The following is a 27,316-nucleotide window of genomic DNA, read 5'->3' as shown; positions in this document are numbered from 1 at the left end:
ACTTGAGCAATGTAACCTCCGAAATTCAGATCCTTGTCCATCACCACTTCAAGGTCTCTTATCTCCTTAATTTCTTCCAAAATTTCCCTGCCAAGTGTATATACTAAGTGTATATATACTTTGCACTGCACAGTTGTCAACCAAATTTCAGAACCTTATAACACTGAATTAACAGATCCATACTGTTGCTCACTTATACAATTTCAAGTCCTTCTATTAAGACATATTCCTCATCACTTTTCCCAGTTTTCCCATCATCTGCCAAACAGTTGTATATCAATATACAAATTAAATAATAATAGTCCTAAAACAGACCCCCATGGCACACCACTAGCAACTTTCCTCTTTTAAGATAGTACCCTTTAACACAACTTGCTGATACGTACCTGATTGTCAGTCACTATCCAAGTCACTAGTTATCCAATCCTATCTGCTTCAGTTTAGTCACTAATGGTGTGCCATGGGGGTCTGTTTTGGGCCTTATACATGACCCTCCTTTTAATAAAACCATGCTGCCAAGCACAAAGAATACTGCTGTTATCAAATGATTTTTGTATACTATCTATCATCAATCTCTCTAATACCTTAACTACAACTCCAAATATACAGATTGCCTATAATTTGCAGAACAAGACTCTTGTTAAACAGCTAGGCTAAGGCTGATGCTAATTCCTTGGAACATTCCCTCAAGAAATGTGGTGATATGCTGTCAAATCCTACCAACTTATTGACATCTAGATAACTTAAACTTCTCATACCTCTTGCTCACTCACCAGTAAGAGTCTTCTCTCATTTCATTCTCTACACTTGAGCTTCTGATCTTAGACTGAGAATGAAACACATCAATGAACTGATCACTGAATACCTTGACAATGTCCTCTGTAGCCATTACCAATCTCCCACATTCATCCATTAACATTTTCTATACCCATAGTCTATGTAAACTGCTGGGGAACTATAAGGGTGACAGTCCTAACATACTCTCTCTCTCTTTCTCTCCAGATGTTTCTGTCTTGGGATCTTCTTAAAAAAGTGGAGAATGAAGAATTAGTCCACTTTCTAATATTATCTATCCAAGTGATTCTAGGTCTTCCCCAGATGTCTTTAACCAGAAATCAAGTCCTCTAGTGCTAATTTAGGTAAGCTGTCAATCCAGCTATGTGACCTAGCCACCATAGCTGTTTCCAAAGTATTTTAGTGATACTTTCTTGTGTTCCAGCAATAGCCTGGATTTTCTTTCTAACCTTGTCATTTGTTATGTGTGCTGTATATGGTATCTTCAAAAGTTTTCTGAAGCACTTCATCTCAAAGGCCAATAATCTATTCTCATCTTCCTTTAGCAATGTCCACTCTCACATCTGTATAGTAAGACAAAGTTAACAAGGGTATCAATGAGGTAGAGTCTTGTAGTTAGCTGTATTTCATTGTCCTTCCAAAATCGCTGTAATCGTCGAAGGGCAACAGTTGCTTTAGCAATGTGTGCTTTAATGTCCATGTTTAGAATGGCCATCCCTCATGTTGTACTTCCAAAGTAGGTGAATCTTTCTACTTCTTCCAATTTTTCATCATTAACTAAATTTTTCATACAGTTATTGCTTGAAGACATTGTTTCTTTTTTATTTTGATGTTCATTCTCTGTTATTAGATAATGTCATTGGCAAATCTGAGATTATTTATCGATTTTTTTGTCATCAACTGTAATTACAATACCATTAACACGTTCGCTACCACGCTACTCAGGCATAGTTTGTTACCATAATCCAAGCATTTTCACTTCTTCAAGGTAAGTACGGGTAATCTCGTTGCCAGCAGTTAAGCATCATACGAGTGTATTCATAGTTGGCTTGTGATGCTCATATACCAACTACGAGTATACTCATAGTTGGCAGCAAACGTGTTAACATCATTTTACCATAGTCATTCTTCTTTTTACTCGCCACACATCGAAAAAATTCATGAACATTTTTCTTTGTCTGATTTGCTAATTTCTTGTCCTTATCAACTACTGAACTTGTCCTTATCAACTGTGTCACTCTCTATGCCTGCTCTTTATACTTTTCATTCAACTTATTACTACCATTATTCATCCTGTGTTCTTCTGAAGTGGAATACAAGATGAATACTTTTACTCTCCTGAATAACCTATGATGCCTGCATTTACATTCTTATTATGTCCACTTAAATCATTTGTTATCACAATCAACACTAATTCAAGCCACTTATGTAAACTATGTGCAGCTCATCTACCTTCAAATTTATTTCATACAATTTAGACTCAAGTCCTCTCTTCTGCACTTTCTAGCTAGTATGTCATTTATAATCATTGCTCTTCTCCTCAGCTCTCTGCTATCATACCTTGGCAACACCCTCCCAAATCATTGTCTCATATTTTTCTGCTACAGTGTCTCCAGCTATATGCTCAAATCCTGTGCTACCCCATTCACACTTCAATGCAAACCATTTCTTCCTACCAGCATATTCAACTCCTCTTCACATCCTCAGTGAAGTTCCTATGATTGCTCCTCTCAGACATACTTTTGATACCTGCTCCATTTTCACATCTTTCATCATAGAGTCTCATACAGTATTTTCCACCATTTCACTGTAATAATTCATCTTTATCTTCCACAAGTTACCAATTTACCCCTCCAGTTACCTCCCACAATATCAAAAGCACAACACTCACCACATGCCTTTCTAGTCTTTCATGAGAAAGAAAGTAGATGATGTGTTTATGCTTGTATTTATAATTTCTTTATTTTCTTCTAAGATGGCAAGAGCACAAGTAGCTGCTTAACAACATCTATTTACCACCAAACTTCAAAACTACCATATAAATTTTGCTTTCTCCTACTCTTTCATTCTATCTATTTCTTTTTTGGAATAACCTCCCTTATTATCATTGTCTCCCAGACTACTACAATCTCCAGATGGTCAAGAAAATGCATCCAGAGATTCTTATTTTCTCCTTAATTCAATCCCTCATATATAGCACTGTTGCATTATAGGCTTTGCAATTTTTTGTGTGAGTATAAAGTGTGTACTCAACAGTCTTTGCCTGTTCCAAATAGCAATAATGTTCCTGAATGATCATCTTCCATGTCACTAGTTCACACTGGTGCTAGAAGCACTCAGTGGACATCAACTTGAAAAGCAATATTATACACCGGATCCCAATCCATTCAACATCTTAAAGGTGTTGAATGGCCTGTGATGGAATAGGTGTAAAAAGCTGAAATGTACAAAAACTGCACTCTCCACTAATTAGAGATAGTGTGGGATGTCTTGCAGACATCTTGACTGCATATCCACTGATATCTGATGAATCAATGCCACAGTGAGATTTCTAATGGGACTGAAACCACAGAAAGCCATAAACCTATAGTACATTAGCACCATAAGTGGGCTAAAATAATTTTCAGTACTTTTTTTTTTATTTTATTATTTTTTTTTTATGCTTTATTTTATTTTTTACAAAACCTGAAAACTCTGAATTTCAGGTCCCACTGGGGCAGTGGTCTTACACTATGTGATGAAATTCATCTTCCATTTAAAGATATTCACAAATATTCATGCTCCTGACAGGATTTACATCAATAGCATATTTACTGGAAAGTAACAATGCTAACTACCCAGCCTACTAGGCCATCAAAGAGATAGGACATATTTGCAAAAGTCAGCCTAATTAGATAGGTGCCCATGCTTATGTGAGTGTATAATATCTACTATGAAACATATACACATGAATCATTTTTCAATACGAATACTGAGGCAGTTTTTGCCATTAATCAAGACATGAAAAATTATATTACATCACTGTTACAAGATGAATATTCAAATTCCATACAACATTCAAATACTATAAATAACAACAATCAGATATATTCATGAGTTAAGTTATTACTTTCATTAATCAGTTATCAATATTAAACTCACCTTTTTCTTTGAAAAAAATGCTTTAGCTTTAAATGAAAATAGGACTGGCATATCTAAGTTTGGAGGATGATTAATAATGTTGTTTTCATCACTCTGAAAGAGATTTTATTACTATAGTTTTATTCAAAATATTATTTTGCATTTCATTTTAAGTATGAAAATACTCCAGAACTCATAACACAATGGGATCCACTGTCACCAATACAGTATTAAAGTTTGTTAATTACTGTGTTTATTAATTAAAACATACAAGAAAAAAAAAGGAAATTTACATATACTTTTGAAATCTAATAAAAAAAAATATATCAAACTGATGATGTGAAATCCAAAATCTATTCATAGAGCAAGGAAGTATATTAATAGCCAGCCTGGTTGGCCGAGTAGTTAGCATATCTGCTCTCCAACCAAAAGGGTGCAGATTAGAAATCCACCATGAGCATAGATGTTTGTGACTGTCTGTGAAAATACTAGTGGTGGTGGGCAATAGATGATGTTGGTGGAGTGGCAGTTCATTGGTGGATTGAGTGGTGCAGACAGAGAGTTGTAGAGTAGGTGCTGCCCTCCCTCAATGAGTTTTTGGACTCCCTAGAGGTGTCAGGTAATAATAATAATAATTCACTTCAAAATAGTCTCTCTCTCTCTCTCCACCTACGTATGTATAAACTTCTTATATTATTCTAGGAAGCAATGATGAAATACAGTTTTCAGTATTGCACTTTTTTTTTCATTTAGTAAATTCTGTGCTACTACAATATAAAATATGCATCAAGACTTGAGTGCTGGTTTAAACTAGTACTTAAGTTTAATAGAATGAAAACAGCACAAAGAAATAATTAAACACAGCTTTAATAGTTCCACTATTTTATTTCTGTCAGCCACATCTCTGGGAAACAAAAACTGTAATAACACAAACAAAAACACACAAAAAAATACATGAACAATGTATTAGACCTAGAAGTTTAAAGTCCTAAAAAAGAATGTTCAGTATGGATGCTGGTAGACAGCTTTGGTTGTTAGGCAGAAACTCTAAGAATTAATGATTACAAATCTTGAGAAGTTTAACACAATATATGTATTTAGATTAGGTGGATTTTTTAAATCTGCAGTTGATTAAAAAAAAAAAAAAGAAAAAAAAAAGTCTTTTATGTTTGTATTTGCTGCACCATTTGATTCTATGAAAGGTATCCAAGGCATGGTCAGTTAGACCTGACTGACCACAGTTGTGGTGTTGTGGTAGCAAATGCATTTTTTGCATTTTTCAAGGCAGATCTCCATGTCTGTCCATAATATGGCAAGAAACATCGTATCCACCTTGAACAGAGTAGAGGGGGCTGATTTTTTGGACATTGGATAAGGGCAGCCAGTTCATATGAGGTTTGAAAGCAATAAAGGGATTATATATCTTTATAGTTAGGGGTATTTTTTTTGAGGTGCCCAAAATATAGTGAATAGTAATAGAATTATTATAATCTTTGCGTTGAGAGGGATGTAAGGAGGCAAGGAACAATGATTTTCATAATCTTTTTGGCATTGTAGCAAATGGATGGAAAGGTAAAGCAAATAAAGCAGAGTTCAGCTATGAGAAAAGCCTAGTTAGGTGAAGGCTCGTAATAAAAGGGTTTTTATGATACTATACTGTTGGGAGAGAGAGAGAGGAGATATTGGGAAAGTTTGTGTATATATCAATGAGTGCTGCTTTTATGTAAACTGAGAAAGAAAACATGCATTTGTTAAGATGTGTGATTAGAGTGTCTGAAGATAGGCTATATTTTTTTTTATATAATGAATTCTGGGATGGTGACTATTAAGATGGATTTGAAAAGATGTTTGAAGTTTTTCCACTTGGTTATAATATAAATTAAAGATGCCAAGAAATTATATTCTTGGTTTAATCCTTTATCCAAGTGTAAGCAAACAAAGTTTATTGCCTGAAGTATTTTTAGGACAGGGCAACTTGTATATAGAAGCTAATGACTTCACATCACTTGCCGTATCCCATAATGCAAAGCACATATCCTTACAGGTAGTGACCCTTCCCATAATGCATAGCATTATACATGTCTGTAAGGATATGTGCTTTGCATTATAGGATACTAAGGCAACTGATGTGAATCGCCAGCTTCAATATGTGAGTTGTCCTGTCCTGAAAATACTTCAGGTGCAAACTTTGTTTGCTTACACTTGGATAGAGGATTAAACCAAGAATATAATTTCTTGGCATCTTTAATTTAGATTTGGAAAGAGTTTAATGTGTTCTCCATTTAGCTAAATGGGACTAAAATGTATATCAGTCATATAGAAAACAGAAGTATCAATGGCATGTTTTTCAGAATACTGCATAAAGAAATTAGCAAGAGGAGGAGTGTCCATGGCTGTACCCCGAACAATTTATATATGGTGCCCTTCTGATGAAGTAATGTGTCAGAAAGGCCAAACTTTATCTTACATAAAAAATTTTATCCATTTCAAATATTTAATCCAAAATTTTGTTTTAAATAGTCAGTTTTGACATTATCTTTATTCACTAATATCCCACTTTGTGACACTTTACTTGAAAATGCCCCCCCCCCCCCAGTGCTTTTGCAGTCCCTCTCAATACACACAAAAATACTACAAAAAGTCAAAACAACGTATAGGGAAATAAATTAAACTGTTTATTTTTGAGGTAAAACTTTCTTTAATTCCAACATTCTAAAATGTTATTTTTCTTGATTTTCTGTTAGCAAAATCATCGATGACATTGTCGAAATCTATTTCATCACTCAGTTGCTGTTCTATAGACAGTATGGCAAGATTTCTTAAAATGCAAAGTGCCACCTGGGGCAGACCTCCCCCCCCCCCCCCTTAATTACATCATTGATCTCTTCAATTTTGTCATTCATACCAGTTACTTGCTTGTTGAAAGTAGCCACTTCAACATATATAAGCAGACAACAGGTATGGTCATGTGCAGAGCACATGATCATACATCTGCCACCACAACTATGGTCAGTCAGGTCTAGCCGACCATGCCTTGGATACCGTGCACAGAATCATATGAACAAAAACTGTTTCACTGCAACAGATTAAAAAAAAAAAAAAAAACTAACCTAATCTAAATATACACTATCTAACAATAATTGTCTGGACACTTTAGCAATTTACAATTGATATCTTCAGGTGAACCTTAATATCCGATATGTCCACCTTTGGCTTTGACTACCTCCTGCACCCTTTGAGGGAGGCTTTTCACCCAATGTCCAGTAGACATCAGGTGGAATTTGTCTCCATTCCTCCATCAAAGCAGATGTGCTGCTCTGGACTTCAATTGCCACTTAATTCATTCCACAAGTGTTCAATGGGACTGAGGTCAGGACTCTGCACAGGACAGGGCAATTGTTTAACACCCATCTCTTCATATCATTACATAACAGCTGCAACTTTGTGGCATGGGGAATTGTCATCTTGACAGTAAAACGGGTCCTTCCATAAAACTCCACAGTGTAGACAGTACCTGATTATTGAGAATATCAAGGTACTGTGCTGCATTCATGAACCCATGGACAACAACCAGTGCTTCAATTCCAAACCAGCTGAATGCACCCACATCATTACACTCCACCACCAAATTTTACTGTGGGTACAACACACTGTGGTTACAAGCATTCACCAGGCTGCCTACACACCCTGCCATCAGACTGGAAACAGTCTCATGGCAGGGTGTGAATAGTAGTTGCTCCATATTATCATTTTCTCAAAATGCTTCATTATGCACATTTTCATTATGCAGCAGAAAATGTGTGAGAAGGAAGATTGTGAGAACATTGTCCAAATATGACACTAAGGAACTGAGGAGGAGAGCAGCAATAATTAATGATATGATAGTGGGAGCGTGTTGAAAGACATCTGAAATATATGTATTTGGAGTGCAACTGAAGATGGAAGCAATCTGTATGTAAGAAAAGGTTTGCATTTGAACAAGAAGGATGATCACATCTGGAAAGATTATTGTTCTCTGCACAAGTGAAAATGTAGGACAGGAAAACTGGGGGGGGGGGATTAAGGACAGATGGTAGAAAGCAAAGTATCTTTAAGGGTTGTGATGTGAGAGATATGTTGCAGAGTCAAATGGAGGATGGAGGAAATAATAATTTGTACAGAAATGCTGACAATACATTCCATAAGAAATGCATTGTCAAATTATAAAAATGCCAGGAGGAGCAGGAATGAAGGAACTGAATTAACAGCAAAGATGACATCAGCCTGCCCAAAGATTACCGGAATCACTGAAACATGGTTGACAGAAGATATGTCCTGATAGAATGGAAGTAAAAGAGTATAACATATTTCAGAAGGATGGGAAGAGTAAAAATACAGTGGTGGAGTGTTACTTATAATAAAAGAAAGTTCTGTCCTCTCAGAGTAAGTGGAAAATTTGGAAGGAAATCATACTAATAATGAAAACTGTATAGTGCAATGTATAGTAATTCTATGTTTGTTGTCTTGGTCAATATGTTGGGACCTCAGATTGTAGGAATTAGTGAGACCTGGCTATCAGAATCAGACATACTACTGGTATTAAGTATAAAGGGTACATTATTTTCATGATGGATAGACAAGATAAGAGAGGAGGGGGGGGGGCATGCTGCTACTGATATCAGATGACTTGAATCCGGTTAGTGTTGAGAGCTATGAATTGTAATGTTTACAAGATCTCTAACAAGATCAAACACATAGTGGGATGTTGTTACAGACCTGGTGGATAGGTTGCTAGTCATGAAGAAATCATCAAAAAAATGAAGATGATGGGAGCAAAATGAGTAATGGGGACTTTAATTATCCAAACATTGATTAGGTAGCAGTAAAATCTCATGAGAAGAATGAAACTGAATTTATTGAGCTACTGCCAGACAACTTCCTCAGACAAGTGGGATAACAGAAGGAACTTCCTCAGTTCCTTCTGTTATCCCACTTCCTGTAATCCCAGCAGGAAGTGGGATAACAGAAGGAACCAGAGGTCAAAGAGTGATAGATTTGATTATAGTGTCAGAGGGTGTTTCAGTTAAAGGTGTGACTATTCAGCTTCTGGTTGGTGACAGTGATCATGCAGTACTCACTTGGAAGTGGCTAAGTTTATGAATATTCCATTCAGAAAAAGTTACATGCTGAACTACAAAAGTAAGAAATTATGACAAACTGAGGAATGTACTGGATTCAGTGCAATAGTATGGGTTGCTAGATGGGAAGAATATCAACAGTTCTTGGGAAGCATATAAAAATTACTTAAATGATGCAATATTAGAATATGTCCCATGAGTCCAAAGAACAAATAGAACAGGAGTCAAATGAATGTATAATCTTATCAAGCAAGAGATTCATAAGAAAAGGAGATTGCTGAAGGAATACCATGTGCATAAGGATAAAGTTCATTATGAAAATTACTAAAGCAAAACCCATCCTTCCAAAAGTGAGTTACACCTGTAAGTTCTCAAAACTACTGGGCAGTAGAAAATAAAATTTTATTCTTTCCTGAAAGAATCCTTTCAGGAAAGAATAAAAGAGAAAATTCTAAAAAAACATTACTTAGTATCATCATAGTTTGTTGCTATGTCTGTTGCCCATTCAACAAGGTCATTTTACCATTGTAAGATCATGGTAGCTATTTGCTCATACTTCTAATACTAGTATATTTAGAATGCATGAAAAATGAAAACTTAGTGGTAAAAAATAATAAGTTTGCCATCATAAGGTTAACTTTGACAAAAATTCGAAATGAAAAACAGGAAAAAATTTACATATTTCAGAATAGAAATATTTCTTGTAATTTACTATATGCTCATAAGCTTTCATTATATTCAATCTCAATAAATTAACCTGCTCATTCTCCACCATTCTGAGTAGAAGATAGTTGGGCTTTGTCCATACTGTTTTAAGGAAGTCCTAAAAATGATCTGGCATCCCAAGAACTTGACAAAAAATGAAAGCTAAGTTAAGAAATTTTTGGAATACAAATATATAACTTGATCACTTTCAATAGTAGCGCTCATTAACAAATATTTGGTCCCTCTGCTATCTGAATATTTATTCATGAAAGGATTGCAACATTATAGGAGTGGCACCAAATAGTATCTTACATAAAAGAACAATGTAATTCTCATTTGCTACTTTATTACTTAAAAATTAAACATTTTAAGTAATGCTTTGTCATATTCAGAATTTACGATTACAATAATACTGAAGTTCAGATATACATACTAACAAGTGACATCTATTGCAGAATAAAATTTATCAGTGGAAATTGAACTACACTCTTGAGAATTTTTCTCCACTTACGGGATTCAAAGAAAAAGCAAAATGGTTGTCAAATGGTGACACTTTTTGAATGCTTCGTTGGAGACACTAAATTAAAAGTACTACATTCTTACCTAAAGTGCTTTGTAATTATAGTTGACAACACAAGCATTTCACAGTGAAGAATCTCACTAACCTTTCAGTATGAAATAAGTAATGCGAAATGTACATTTCAAGCAAAAATTACTGTTTTGCTAGAGCTTGGATATTATTTCTCAAGTACTGAAAAATTCAAACAACTCAATGAATACCTTTACTTCTAGAATTAACACATTCACAGCTATTGCATATTGTGCATCGAGCAGAATTTCTTCCACCATACATCATGTACTTTCTACATATAGAACTTATTTTTACAAATGTATAATATTTATGGGATTTTTTTTTTTTTTTTTTTTTTTGCAGAATTTTAACATTGGTTAAGTTTTGAACACTATTTCTTTGTACTTTTGCAGAAGTAAAATAACCAATAATATTACAATTTATTATTATTATTTTTTTAGTATCATGCATTATATAACAAGTGATGAAATAGCAGGCAGCAAGAATAGTCTAGTCCATGATGTGCAATCCTATCTGCACATAACTGTTTTCTATAGTATTGTTATGATTGATTTGCATTGATATTATCAGGAGAAAAATTATGTACTAAATAGTTTTTCTTATAAAGTGAATTAAACATTAAATTAAATTAAACGTTGAATTAAACATTAAAACCTTTAACCTCATTCCTTTCCAAATTACTTTTTCCATTTCATAATTTTGTGTCTAAAATCCCTGCTCTACATATGAATGTATGAAAAGTAGCTTGCTGAGCATATATGTTGGCATCACTACATAACAGGAATCAGTGATTTTTGTGATTTAGTGATTTTTGCATCTATTGAAGACATCTAATCAATGCATATTTGACTAAGATTTTATGAACATGTACTGCATCATCTTCAAATTCAGCAAGTAAAACAGAGACAATCATTACAATAATCTGCATTTTTTAAAAATATATACCTCCCTGTAAAAGAACAAGTAGTTTGATGTTTTTACGAATGTGATTTTGTGATAAAAATTTTAGTGAATAATTCACTAAAATTCAGTACCACTTTCATGAACAATATAAAACATTACACAGAAAAGCACAAACACAATTGTGTTTTGTTACTTTATTTTGAATTCAGAATATCTTACCAATCAGCCAATTAGTTTGGCAAGATTTCAAAATTTAGCTGCAGTGTTACATTACTTTCTAAACAACAACAAAAAGAACACCTCCAATTATTTCAATTCAATACTGACTCCTTTTTTTTGGGAGGGAGCAGCAGGAGACTTGACAGCAGATTTCAGTCTGCTGTCAAGTCTCCTTATTGCAAGCATTGCGAAGACCGCACATCATATTGCCACTATGTTAAGAAGTACATTAAATAAGAAGGGATAAGGAGGTGGTTATGCCGCTGTTTAAACCACTGTGCCACTGGTCAGACGACATGTTGGACTACTGTACTCAGATTTGGTCATCTGGTTTTTATTTTGATGTGAAAACACTGGAGAGAGTCCACTGGAGACAAGTGAATAAGACAATATCAGGACACTAGAATGCTGGCAATGGAAAGAGGTTGAAATGCAGACTGCAGAGTTTGGTGAATAGGAGGAAAAGTAGTGATATGATAGATTGGCTAGTGAGCGAATTTTATTGAATTAAACCATAGGGTTCATAAAAAGAGTAGAAGGTGAGAGGACATCTAGAGAACATCCCTGGAAGTTATGTAAGAATGTGGTGAACTGTCCGTGAATGGAGCACATCACCAGAATATGTTATGCAGGGAGCGTGAAGGATTTTAAGTTTCACTATGATAAATCTGTGGTCAGTTGAATGAACCTCCCATGATGAGTCTGCCGACTCCATGGAGAGTGTAATATTATTATTTGATATTAAAATTAAAAATTCAGCACATGATATTGTAGAACATGCTATTACTATCAGCCACAAAGTATCTTATCAAAAAAAGTTCTTGCCAAACATCACTGTATATTAGAAAAATTTCACAAAATAAAAAACTGTGAGCACTAGTACATAAATTTCACATATTTTTTACTAGCTAAGAAAAGTTATTTTGTTAAATATCCTCAATTGACTTTCTGTTCTTTATTATTCAAATTTAATGGATTCTAAAGGGACATGGACCTTGTTAATCATGATTCAGTTTCAATATGAATGTCGTACTAATTTCTCACTTTTTTAAAAAAAAAATTCCATTAATCTTTGTTTATGTACTTTCATCAACCAAAATTAATTTTAACTTAATTAAACACCCAGTTATGACTTATCAACCTCATCCAGAATTCTTTCCATGCTGGTGCACTTACCATTTACTTTCCTAATGCTCACAACACTTAAAAAAAAAAAAAAAAACTTTCAGAGTTGACTTCTTATTTTCCCTACATTTGCTTTGTGAAATCTCTCCTCTACATTCATCTGAAAATTTTCACTCCCAAACTCGTAAGTCTCAGCCACATTACCTCTCTTATTTCTATTTGCAAAGCTCTACAAATCCAGACACTCAACCTATCATCATACTCAATGTTCCACAATGTTTTCTGATGCAATTATAGTAATTTTTTGAAATATTTCTATATCTCCTAGATATTCAAAATAATAGATCTGTATAAAGTAGAGTCTGAACTATACTTTATATACATTGGCAAAACATTCTTGCCCTCAGTTGCTGTGTCCTTCTCAAGACAATAAAAATCCTTTTGGCAATTTTCATAACTGTTGCAACATGTCCTTTAAACTTTGCCCATTGCAAAACTCCATCAACTTGACATAGTGAAACAATGACCTGATAATAATATCCCAACCCTTCAATTCACTGCAAAAAGTCTATCCAAACCCTCTTCAACAAAATCATATCAGAATTCTTTTAGTTTTATTCTTCCCAATTTCACATCATCTGCAAAAGAGAGAATATCTCACAACAGAACCCAATCTATGTTATCAAATGTATACTACTTATACATTTTATGTTGACTGCTAACTTCTCTCCTGACACAGGGAAATAAATAAATAACGGAGTGCTTCCATTATTTCATCTCAAACACAAAAACATCATCAGAAACTATATTCGGCGTGAAACTCTTTGAGTTTCTCATTCGGCTATGAAACAATATGGGATGTAATATCCCTTAACTTAAATAAGTTCATGTTGCCGAATTGAAGCCTTTGGTTCTTCATATAATTAATAATTTATTAGGAACTTACATACCCTACTATGAGAATTGCCTTCTTGGCAATTCTCATAGTAGGGTATGTAAGTTCAGTTCGCTACAAACTTGGTATTACTAGGTCTACCTACTCACTGATGAGACCTCAATAAAGGTTGAAACCAGTCTAGGTAGTGGGTAAATTATGGGTAAATACCTTCTCTCATAATGTAGAACAATAATACAGCTCCTAGTAGCTGTGTTTCACATTATGAGTAAATACCAAGAATAGTGATCAGAGCTTGCTCCACCCTTACTATGAGTTGCCTCAGTGTTGCACTACCAATCAGGTTAGTTGTTGCACTATCCAGGTATTGGCTTATGCTTGGACTAGCCGTTATATAGTTTCTATATTCGGCATGAAACTCTTTGAGTTTCTCATTTGGCTATGAAATAATAAGGGATGTAATATCCCTTAACTTAAATAACTACATCATAAATTGTAACTCACATACAAATAGATCTCTTTTTTTTATGTTTCTAAATTTCTCAATTTTTAAATTTCATTTCTAAATGAAATTTCTAAATTTCATTTTTAAATTTCTCATGGGTCATACCTCTTCTTACATCAAAATTTTTTTTTCATTTTAAAGCTACTATCGAAAATTTAAAGCACCATGCCTCCTGCAATTTGTGGAGGACTCCTAGCAACCACTGAAAATTTGAGGGAGAACTGTGATTTTCATGCTAGACCTTCCCACATCTGCAACAGGTCTCCAGTAGGAACAGCCTCTAGTTGATAGAAAAATGTAGGTAAGGAAAGTTGGCCAGATAGATCCATAACCTTAGGACATGGATTGGCTGTGAGGACTGTAATCGTCAAGCTGGAGAGTCTGAAGCAGGTATGACACTGCACCAGGACTGAGTAAGACTGTTCAGCAATGAAATAGTTCAGCCTGAACTAGCATTGGGCCTTTCTACTAAATTCCTCGGCATGGCATGTCAGATGCCAATAACTAACAGCAGATTCAGAATGGCAGATTCAGAATGTTCAGGGAAATCTGAATGTTTAATTAAAAAGAGAATTGCAATATTCATTGAGAGGTGTTGGTGTAGTGAGATATCTACCTAGTGGCTTGAATGTGTAAGTTAAAGAACAACAGTTAAGACTGTGGGTAAATGGTGGGAGTGACCACGTGTCTCTAAAGGTGGATGGTTAGGATACCTGGTGCTGATTCACATGGAAAACTAGCCAAAATAACTCTGTATAATCTATAATCTGGGGTATATTCCAAAGGAGCACATTTATTAATATATAGGACAGGTCTGCCATATGCTTCCTCTGTGTGGTAAGGAAGTCACTGATGATATCTCCTAGAAATGTGGAGTTGTATTACCTATGCTGTGCACCTACAAGCATTGCTATAGGCAAGAAATGACTCTATAATGTTAACATTGTTAGAGCCAGGAAATACCTGACATCACCAATGTGCTTCTACACATGTAATTTTAGGGATCTCTTTTTGACTCTTAATGATGTGCCTGCTGGACTGATGTGGTGGTGGTGGTGGTTGAAGGAATAAGAGATCATACAGTAAACAATGTATCACTTACTGGTGATATATTGCAAAATAATCCTAGATACAGACTGGGAATATAGAATGTTGAATAATCTGCATAATTTGGCTGCATCTATGGTTGGTCTGGACTTGATATTAGCAAGGCTAGAGACACTATGACTGGCAATAATCATCATAATAATCAAATAACCATAAGTGGTGCAATTATGGAGCATGGATCGAACGTCTTCAGGTTCATGCACCACACTTTGAGGAATGAATATCTTTATTCCTTCATATGAGATGATGGCTGAATGCTTCTAAAGTCAGAATCCTTGCAACAACACATTCATGCCAGTTGCTTTCATACTGTTACAGTACAATTGCTCCATCAATACCAGAATGGAAGTATTAAGGCAAGAACACTTAAAAAAAAAAGTTTTCCCCCTTGAGATCATCAGCAGGTCGTTTCTCCTTTGTCATTTATTTCAGCTACTTCTTGGAATAACAAAATTTACAAACAGATAGAGGATATAGCAATGGGTTACTCTCTCTCTCTCACCCCTTGCCAATTTTTTTCATGGAAAGTTTTGAAAAGCCAGGTAACTCAGCCTCCCTTCAAGGTTTCTATCTGGCAAAGATACACAGATGAGACTAACAACAGTCTAGCTTTTCTAGATACTTTAATAATAGACCTTCCTAATGGCAATCTTAATTTTATAGTAGCTCACAAACTCCCCCTCCCCATCTCTCAACAGTATTGTATCATTAAACTCTAACCAACAGAGCCATTAATCTGTTACAATGGATGTTGAAAGTTTATTTTTCACTTGGTTAGAGTATAATAAATTTAGTTTAATCCTTTATCCAAGTGTGAGCAAACAAAGTTTGCGCCTGAAAGTATCTTCAGGACTGGGGTAAGGTGATACAACACCAGGACAACTCGTTGCAAAGGTGTAGCAAGATACCAACACTCCTGTCCCAGTATCTCCTATAATGCAAAACACATCTCCTTGCAGATATGTCTAATGTTATGCATTAAGGGAAGGGCCACTACCCAGACTAGGTTCGACCTTTACTGAGGTCTCTTCAGTGGGACAGGGTGTTGGTAGCTTGCTACACCTTTGCAACGAGTTGCCCTGGTGTTGTATCACCTTACCCCAGTCCTGAAGATACTTTCAGGTGCAAACTTTGTTTGCTCACACTTGGATAAAGGATTAAACTAAATTTATTATACTGTTACAATGGAGTCTCTCTCACATGTCAAGTTAACAATAGATGCCACACTTTCCTAATGGCTACAATCCAAAACAAAAATATAGCCATACTTAATCCTTCTCTGCAGAAATATTATGGTAATGCAGTTATTATTCCCTATTCTGGGATATGTCACAAAAAATATAAGTAAAAAAAAAAAAAAAAAAACGTGTGCACTGCCTTCAAGGCACACTTAAAACTGGTTACCCTTATCCATTATCCTAAGTTCCTGATGTGTACAAAGTACCTTGTTCCTGCATCATTGTGACATACTATGGGCAGACTGTAAGAACATAAAAAATACATGAATAATCATGATTAGAAGTTTGAGTCGACTGCACATTACTATGCTCCATTAGAGCAAGTTCAAAGGTTGAAAGATCTAAAAATAAAAAATCTGTAGCCAACTTTAAAAGCTACCTACTTTAAATAAATATGCATATGCTATAAAAAGATTAGCAAAGAGACGATATAAAGTTCTTATGGATATCTTAAACTTCCCAAAATGCATGATACATTTTAGGATGTTTCTAATATGAAAACCAATTGAAATTCTAAATGTCATCTGCACTTTAAACATTTTATAAATATACTACAATAGAATATTATTCTATTGTACATTGTAATTTCCTTAAGTTATTTAGTATGCATGTACAACCAACGTTTAAGCCTGTCTATGAGAATATAAATATACTAGGCATAATAGTCAAATAAACATTTAAATTAACAGCATTTATAACAACTTTATACAACAAGAGACTGAGGTAATTATATTTAGAGGCAGGCAAGCAGTAGGCAAACACTAAAAGAATGCATGCTAAGCAGTTTGAAGAAGGGGTTAACAGACTAGACTCACAGACGATAGGGAAAGGGTAGATTGACGTCTTTCATCTTCTTCAACATCTGATATATCTTGCTGCATTGGAAGGAAAGACAAATATAAAGCAGAAGGTATGAAGTGGATGCATGTGGCTGCACATACACATTTTAGGAGTGAATAAGTAGTAATAACACAGTACTATGCTAGGAAATGGATTAATTCTTAAAAGTTAATGCATTCATAATGAGGATCAGGACATCAAAAGAGTTTTTATTTTGAAAAGAGAACATATGGTATGCATAAAAATAAAATATAATAAAAAAATAACAGAAATATTGAAAAATAATAAAATATTAATTATACAATTTTTTTTTCCACTCACCAATTTCCATGATACTCCATAAAAGAAATATTTTCATCATTAAAAATAACAGAATTAGAAAATGAATTAATTTATAAAACTAATAACATTTAATGTTATTTTTAAGTCTCCAATTAGTTTATAAAATACCACTGGGGCCTATATAAAAGAAAACTGATCAGAATTATCACTATCAAATATACATTTTTAGAATATACAAATTTATTCATATATGCCAGCTGAAAGTAAAAGAAAAAATGTACAGTGAAGAATTAATACTTTATGACTTATGAGAGAATACAATGACACTGCATGCATAGGAATACAAATGCCAAGAGTATAGTCACTAGTAAAAAGGAGCAAAAAAGTGAGCATATGATCATGATATGAAAAAAGCCACTGAAAATAAAGCAAAAATAAGACAGGATGACAAATATTATGATTATGGTTAATGTTGACGGTAACAAGAAAGAAGAGGGGACAATGGAGGAGTGATGAAGAATTTATGGAAGATGTGAAAATGGACTTGGATGTTTGCAGTGAAAGAGATAATGAAAGTAGTGAGGTTCAGGAATGAATAAGATGGGTAAGGAGTGAAATGGGACAGTTAGAGAGGAAATTAGCTGTTTATGGAAATGGATGTTTCTGTGATGAACAGAGTTGAAGGTGAATGATGGAGGCAGATGAATGATGGTTAATAAACAGGATAGTAAAGATCAGAGGCAATGAGAGGTAGATTATAGTGTTGTGTGAATATTCTAAAGGATTTTAAAACAAAGCAAGTTGAAACTGTTAGAGAGTGGGACAGCAGAAAGGAGGAGACATGTAATGAAATTGACTGCAGTGGTTATTGATGGGACAAATAATTTGCAAGGAAATGTGAATGATGAACAGAATTTGAAAGCATTATTAGATGGTTAGGGAGAAGAGTTGCCAGTGTCATATCAAGTTATGATAACAAAGAGCGAGGAGAGGACAAAGAATATGACTGGTATGGTTGATAATTATTGCAGCAGCAACTAAAGAGCAGTATAAGGGTTCAGTCTCCTGCAATGTACAGCCTGCAAAAAAAAAAAAAAAAATGTAAGTTAGGATTTAATTGTTAGCAATATATTATAACTTTGGTGTCATTTTAGTCTGGTTTGATTGTGATGTGTTTGCATTTCATAGTTAATTAAATTGCAGCATTTTTTCAGAATAACAGTTAACAGAGCAAAAATGGCAGTATAAACAAGGCCATCCAGACACGTTCCATGAAAATCAAGTGTGTTGATTGGTATGAATTTTATCTAGATAATTTGTTGCCAGGAATGTAAAATGTATGCATGGGCAAATATGGGAGATGCATCTTTCATAAGAGAAAACAAGAAAATTGAGAGAGTAAGGGTCTGGAACTATCTGGAACCAGAAGTGAAAAATATTAGAGGAAAGGCAAAATACAATGATGGATGTAAGACTAAGAATGATAGCCAGAAGAGTGAACATGAGAATATCAGTGTGAAGAATGCAATTGTGAATATGGAAATGATTAAGAAAGGAAACTTGGTGTAATTACAGAAGCAGAAGTGTGTCTGACTGACAAAGCAAGACCTGGCATAAATGTGGAAATGAAAGAAGTTCAACTAATGATGCAATAGCAGGAGTGCTGGAATGCAAGAGTTGAAAGAATAAAATTATTAAAGTGAGAAATGAAATGATGCATGTACAGAATTAAATTCAACTTATGGTGGATATGAACAGAAGAGTACAAAAGATTAAAATGAAAGATAGTGAAACAAATGACTCAAGAACAGCACTATATGGAGATTCCACCTTAAAAGGTGTCATTGGATGAGAGCATGCACATAGTATGTTTTCCACGAGAGAGAGATGAACAGAATGATTGAGGAACTGGATATAAGAAGTAAGAATGTGAGGAAACTAGTGGTTGTGGTCGGGATGAATGATTTGGCTGTTCATAGGGAGAATGTGAAACTGGATATCAGTAGATTGAAAGACAACAGTAGTTTGCATTTCCCAGGTATGATGATGAGTTGCTGTGCTCAACTGTAATGATGAGCTACAGCGATCAGATCTGCTGTAAGGAAGTGCGATGAGTGATGCACACAAAATAATATGAACAAGCAGGAAAGTGAACTAGGTGAGAATGAGGAGGTTGTGAATGGAGAAGTGAATGTGAGAGCAGGAACGAAAGTTGAACAAGGAAATGGAGTGAGCCAGAGAGACCCAGTGTAATGAGAATGGATTCTGAAAATGGCAATGAATTCAAAAATGTGTATGGTCAGCACAGGAATGGAATAAGCAGCAATAAATGGGGAGGGATAGATCTGGGAAACCTTTATGGGACAGAAAATGAACAGACATGAACAGGTGAGGAGAAATCACAGATGGGAATAGCATGCATAAGAGTGGTTATAGACCAATAACAGAATTGTTAGTTGTTTATTTATGTATGGCAGAGATATCAGAAATTAGGATGAAACTGTTGCACTGACACAGTAAAGTACCCAGAAATAGTTGGCATAAGTGAAACATGGTTGGATGAGAATGACATCTTGATGGGAACAGAAATGGAATGATATGATTTTTTTCATGAAGATAGGAAAAAAAGGCAAAAAGGGAGGAGGAAGAGTGCTGCTAATGATAAGAAGGGAAATTATGCCTGTGGAAGGTTGAAATACCAGGAGAAAAAAAAAAGTGACACTGGTTTTAAAGCAATATTTAGCAATAATAAAGGAAAGGGAATGTGGAAGGTGGAGACAAAGAAATGTATAGCTTAGTGAGCAAGCAAAGGGTGATTATTATGGATGATTTCAACTACAGCAATATGATTGGAATGAACAGACAGCATCAGGGAATAAGGAGAATGGATTTTTTGAGTGAGAAGGATATAGATGTTGACTGGGCATTGATCAAGAGCTATTTAATAAGCAGCAATATCTGAGTATATCCCAAAGGTGAAAAGACTACATAAGATAAGAGTAAAATGGATGAATATAGAGGTAAAGAATGAAATCTGTAAAGGCACTATGGAGGAAACACAAGATGTCTCCACATGGTGGTGATGATCAGTTGCATGAAGAACACAACTAGCAGGTGAGGAAGGTAACTTGGTCAGTAAAAGCAGCAAAAGTGGAGTATAAGAGAAAATTATCAAGCTAAGAAAAAATACCAGTGAGTTCCTTTGATATGTGTAAAGTAGCAGGAAAAAATGACTATGTGAGGTTAATGCTGGTTAATGACACTCAAAGACTGGTAAATAATGCAGAGGATATAGTTGAAGTATTCAATGATCAGTTTATCAGTATATTTCATCCTCATGATGGCAACATCAGGAGAAACTGGAGTGTAGAGGATATGGTGGAGGAGAGACTTATGGTGAATGATTCTTAAAAAAAAATGTCTTTGAAGTTTGTATTTGCTGTGGTGATACCTAGAAGTTTTTTTTCCATATGATTCTATGTAAGATGTCAAATACATGATCAGCTGGAACTGACTACCTTCTAAGGTTTACGGAATGTCAGACATGAGGAGAGATTGTGGGAAAGGCAACTTGATGAGAGATTATTGCATATGATATGACTGATGCAATCATCTCTCACAAGTGGTAAAAGATGGTTGCATTGCTCACTATCAGAACAGCTATACTGAATAATGTAAATTAAAGATGCCAAGAAATTATATTCTTAGTTTTTGTTGGAAATTTTTCCACTTGGTTATGCTATAAATTAAAGATACCCAGAAATTATATACTTGGTTTTAATCCTCTATCCAAGAAGCTGACTTCACATCACTTGCCTGTATCCTATAATGCAAGGCACATCTCCATGCGGATATGTACAACAACTTTCTCTATCCAGAGTATTTTAATAATAAGGTGTGACACCTTCTGGCAACTTGTATATGAAAATATGACTTCTGCATTACTTCAACCTTAGTATCACCTCTGGGTCTGGCTCCCACTGATGAGACCTCAACAAAGGTCAAAACTGGTCTGGGTAGTGACCCTTCCCATAATGCATAGCATTATGAGATACTGAGGCAAGTGATGTGAAGTCATTATCTTCTTTAGTTGATGAGTTGCCTCAGTCCTGAAAATAGTTAAGGTGCAAACTTGTTTGTTTACACTTGGATCAAGGATTAATCCAAGTATATAATTTCTTGGTATCTTTAATTTATATTCTTAGTTTAATCCTTTATCCAAGTGTAAGCAAACAAAGTTTACAGCTGAAATATGACTACTGCATTACTTCAGCCTTGGTATCACTTCTGGGTCTGGCTCCCACTGATGAGACCTCAATAAATTTCAAAAACTGGTCTGGGTAGTGACCCTTCCCATAATGTATAACGTTATACATGTCTGTAATGATATGTGCTTTGCATTATGGGATACTAAGGCAAGTGACGTCGTCATTAGCTTACATATATGAGTTTCCCGGTCCTGAAGTTACTTGAGGTGCAAACTCTGTTTGCTAAGACATCTTCTTGCAGGGAATGGCTTCAGTGGAAAAAAATAAATCAAAATGTCTTGTGTGGAGTGAAGATAAGGAAAAGTTAGAAATAAAGGAGTACTTCTTATGGTCTTGATGTAATCAGTGGTGTCAACTAGACACAGATGACAGATATAATATATATGGGAATTTATATATATATATATCTTCTATAATATTGAATGACTTGAACTGAGGTTAAAATAAAAGACTTTTTTTTTCACGACTAGTTTAGTCTAAAACTAGATTTCTTCAGGTGCACACCAATAACTGGAAAGAAACTGGTATTTTAAAAAACAAAACTAAGAAACATATCAAACAAACTGTAGAGATTTCAGCTTAGAGTTTCAAAAAGAAGAACCAGTTGTATTACTGTGCACATGCATGCATATGAAATCTCGAGCATGCCAATATTGAATAGTAGAGCTGTGAGAAGCCAGTAGGCTGCAGCTTAGATTGTTGTTAATATGAATGAGGTTGGGTATTATTTCTTTAGATTCTATAATTTTTCTTTCTACCTCATCACAACAATGGTGAATATTGTCAGTTCTATCCCAGAGTACCTGATGTTGAAGGTTTTCTTCATTAGAATTAGCTGAAAATACAACATGACTAGACAAGGCACTGGCACGAGTTCTGTTGTAGTTGATGTCTCATTGACGTTCTTCTAAACATAGTTCAACTAAACATCCTCATCTTTACATGTGAATATTTGTTTCAGCATTGCAATTATCTTTTGAGTTGTCTCTTTCTTTTAAGGTTACACGGTAATCAGCATTCATATTTACGAATTTAGGGACACAAAACACACGTGTTGAAATGATTATTTTACTAATTATTAATAAAATAACACTTGACGTTTGGACCCGATGATGTATTGAGGTCCTCATCAGAAAGATGCATGTGTATAGGAAACCAAGCTACATGCTCTTGCACTCTATAAAGGTAAATTAAATCTACGCTGTTAATTAATCTTTTTCTTAGCCTGACCTCTAGTGATAAAAAAAAGGCCCCCCAAAAAAATAGACACTACACAAATACAACATCAAAACCACCTTTAAACCCCTGACAAAATTAAGACACCTTCTCAGTTCTTCCAAAGATCCTCTTCCACACCTAACCCATCCAGTGGTTTACAAAATACAATGCACATGTAACCTACCATAGATACCATACATAGATTCGCCATATTAGGACTTTAGTCTTGTGTTGCACGCTGCAATCACTTATACTAGCCCCCACTGTTGCACCGGATTGTGGTTGTCTTACATTTGTAACAAACTTTGTGTTGTGTGCTCTGAAGATGCTGGATATAATACCAGCAAAATATTAGCTTTAAGTTAATAAATAGTTATTTTCTTAACCATCTGTGTTCTTATTATACCGTGAAACCTATTACAACATGTCTGATGAAGACATAAGCCTATCCACATGCATAGATAGGGGAAATGGGGCAAACCATCCCAATTAGGAAGGTTGAACACAAATGACACATTAAATACCTCCATTTTGGAAAAACTGGCCCTGACCACGCACCCCAAACATACCACAGAATTGATTGGAAAGGTACCAAGTCCCTACACCGCACCAAAACCTGGTTCGAGAGGAAATTTAAAGAAGCATGTGAAATGCTCAAACATAATCCAAATCTGAACAAAAATGATGGCCTAACTATTCCAAGAATGTGGAGGACCCATTTGCAACCTTTGCATCTAACAGATAAGCTTAGGCGTTGCTGGTTATTCATGACTTATTTTTCACGGTATTAACAACACCACAAACACTTTTATCAACAAGGATGTTTTATTAATGCTAATATTTCGCTGATTTTCAACTCAGCATCATCAGAGCACAACACACATGTAAACACGACAGTGAGTGAGTGAAACAATATAATTGCAGAAAGACAAAAGATCTAAAGTCCTATTTTTGGCGCCCTCTAACGAAAAAAAAAAAAAAAAAAAAAAAAAAAAAAAAAGGCAGCAGTTATCCAGGAGTTTTTCTTAGAATAACCGTCTCCCAAATTTTTGGCAAATTAATGCAACCATATTTGTTAAGGTTGGGAGAATTCTTCAAAGCCATTGCTGACTCAAAAAATAGTCTTTCAGATCTATAACGACTCCTAAATAGCACATTCGTTTTCCTCCATCTAATCCTGTGTGAAGGAGTGTCCAAAGCGTGGTCTGCCAGTCCCGACTTGCCATAGTAATAGTAGCGAATGTATCTTTCATGTTCTTCCAGGCGGATGTTCACTGATCTTCCTGTTTGCCCATAATAGGCCAAGTCACAGTCACATGGAACTTCATACACTCCTGGGTGTGCTAAAGGGTGAAGTTTATCTTTTGGTGAGCGGATCAGAGTTGCCAGCTTGACATGAGGCTTGAAGGTGGTGCGAAGGCCATGTTTCAACAATACTTTGGCTATCTTTTCCGATGTACCTCTGATATAGGGAATAGAAATGGTCATGTTGTATTCTTGTGTATTAGGGGGGGGCAGAGTAATGGGCCTATGTAGTATTTTTTCTATTTTGTAGGGATTGTAGCCATTGGCTAAGAATGTATGGCGCAGGTACTGGAGTTCAGTGGTCAGAGCTGTATCGTTAGAACAAATGGCTCTGGCTCTGTGTGTAAGTGTTTTTAAAATGCCGTACTGTTGGACTGGATGATGATGTGATTGTTTATGTAGGTATCTTCCTGTGTGTGTAGGCTTCCTGTAAATAGAAAAAGATAGTGATCCATCTGAAAGGCAGGTGACTAATGTGTCAAGAAATGGTAAACAGTCATTTGATTCTTTTTCTACTGTGAAGTGAATTTTGGGGTGTTGGCTGTTTAGGTAGGTGACAAAAGCATCCAAAGTGTCTTGTCCATGGGGCCAGATGGCAAACACATCATCTACATAGCGCAACCACACTAGTGGCTTGTATGTAGCTGTGGTAAGTACTTCATTTTCAAAGTGTTCCATGTAAAAATTTGCTAACAGGGGGGGGGGGGGAACCCATAGCAGTACCATTAATCTGTTTGTAGAATTTCCCCCCCCCCCCATGTAAAGTAACCTGCATTCATGGTAAATTGAAATAATTCAAAAATATCTGGGGGAAATTTAGACTTGATTAATTCAAGAGTGTCTATAAGTGGTACATTGGTAAATAGGGAGGTGACATCGAAACTAACCATTATGTCTGAATTTTTTAGGATTAGATTTTTAACCAGTGTTTTGAAATGGATAGAATTTTTTACAAAAGTAGAGGAGTTGCCAGTAAGAGGGGCAAGAGACTTAGCTAAATGCTAGGCCAGTTTATATGTGGGCCTATCTATGCTATCAACTATGAGGCGTAGGGGAACATTAGTTTTGTGGATTTTTGGTAATCCATAAATACGGGGTGTTTTAACATGAATTGGTTTTATTTTCCTGATGATTTCTTTGGGCCATGATGTCACTTTTTTTAGTAATTTTCGGACTTTTTTCTTTTGCGACATTGTAGGGTCTCGATGTATATTTTGATACGTAGAACTGTCACATATGAGATCTTGCATTTTTTTGTTATACTCTTCTTTATTCATGATAACTGTTTTTTTTTTTTTTTTTTTTTCGTTAGAGGGCACCAAAAATAGGACTTTAGATCTTTTGTCTTTCTGCAATTATATTGTTTCACTCACTCACTGTCGCATTTACATGTGTGTTGTGCTCTGATGATGCTGAGTTGAAAATCAGCGAAATATTAGCGTTAATAAAACATCCTTGTTGATAAAAGTGTTTGTGGTGTTGTTAATACCGTGAAAAATAAGTCATGCAACCTTTGCAGCAACCAGAACAAGCCAAAAAAAAAACCCAATACAAGAAGACTTAGTGAAGTGGTTTTTTTTTTTCCCCTTAACATTCAATAGCAATTTGAACTGTACAAGTCCAGAAGAAAATCGTAATATAACGATCTGAATTCCACAAATCCAGAAGAATATTAGTACAAGAGAACTTTAGCAGAGTTTATTGTAGTTTTTATTTATTTAATTTTTTTTAAATTTTATTATTATTATTATTATTTATTAATTTATTTTTTATCACTAGAGGTCAGGCTAAGAAAAAGATTAATTAACAGCGTAGATTTAATTTACCTTAATAGAGTGCAAGAGTATGTAGCTTGGTTTTCCTATACACATGCATCTTTCTGATGATGACCTCAATACAGCAGTCGAAACGTCAAGTGTTATTTTATTAATAATAAGTAAAATAATCATTTCAACACGTGTGCTTTGTCTCCCTAAATTCGTAAATTTTTTGAGTTGTATTGCAATCTTTGCCCCATGGCTCTGAATTTCAACTTCCTATCTATTAACACTCCATTTTCCCATACCCACAATTCCAGCAGCATTCCTGATTACCCTACCCTACCTATCTTTGCATCGTCAGCAAATAGCTGTATGTTGGTTGTCAAATCCTTCCAAATATCATTAATGTAGAAATTGAATAACAGTGGACCAAGCACTGATCCTTCTGTTACACTACTTGTTATTATTTTTTATTTATTAATTTATTTTATTAATCTTTGTACTGATTATGGGAAGTACTACCCTTACATCACGTCCAGACATGATATAGGCCTAAGTCTCTACAAGTGTTTTACCCTATGTCTGTTCTAGTTATCATTGTAGTCATTCTCTGGTGGCAATGCCATGTTACCAGTGTGCCCTGTTGGGCCCTCAAAGAAAGAACTTTTATATCCTTCTGCATAGGCCCAAGCTGTTTTAAGTCCTTACATATATTTGCACTCCATATGCCATGTAAAGAGATGGTGGCACTGGTAAACCTAGGAGTTGTCCCCATGCTCCTCCACACTAAACAGATCTTGGTTATTCTTATAATAGTTTACCTTATTATTATGGCTATAGGGCAACCTGATCCCACCACCTGGGCAGTCTGGCTTAAGCAAATCCCCCCCCAGAGGTCCTATAATGTGGTTCCACCCTGTCTCCTAACCTTTGTTCTTAAAGCGGTTGTTCAGAATGGAGACCACGGTGTCATGCCTCCACACGCTGACCACATGGGTGCAGAAGCAACACTGGGCTATATGAGACAATGTCTCACTGTAGTGGCAGCCAGCCCTACAGTTTGAGTCATTACTACCCCATCAAGCTGTGCAGGCTCGAGTGGGCAGGGCATTGATCCTCATCCTGATAAGATCAATATATTCGAACCCAGGGAGGAGTCTAGTGCAATCCCTTACCCAATTATGCTGGGGAGGCACCAGATATGACTCTTTTAAAGGAGCACCATCTACAGAACAGTGCAGCAGAGATGCCCTTCTCTTGTGTTCTGCAGGTGCTACTCAATTAAGGTACCTTGATAATGGGACCAGCCTTTAGCTCACCTA

General features: G+C 35.3%; 1 protein-coding gene across 2 annotated transcripts in view; it reads right to left on the bottom strand.

Moving 5' to 3' along the window:
* The window catches only part of LOC150100293 (intermembrane lipid transfer protein Vps13-like), a 654,685-nt gene that overhangs the window by 390,504 nt on the left and 236,865 nt on the right, over window positions 1-27,316 (bottom strand). For both annotated transcript variants that reach the window (XM_090402852.1, XM_090402853.1), the window contains one exon: window positions 3,937-4,029. In XM_090402852.1, the coding sequence (XP_090258978.1) occupies window positions 3,937-4,029 (93 nt within the window). The remainder of the gene's footprint in view (window positions 1-3,936; window positions 4,030-27,316) is intronic.

The sequence above is a fragment of the Typopeltis vanoorti genome, chromosome 13, assembly GCF_054136105.1.
Source record: "Typopeltis vanoorti isolate ZY-2024b chromosome 13, IOZ_Tvanoo_1.0, whole genome shotgun sequence".
Lineage (NCBI taxonomy): Eukaryota > Metazoa > Arthropoda > Arachnida > Uropygi > Thelyphonidae > Typopeltis > Typopeltis vanoorti.
Note: the sequence above shows the minus strand (reverse complement) of the source record. Positions and strands in the feature narration are given on the sequence as shown.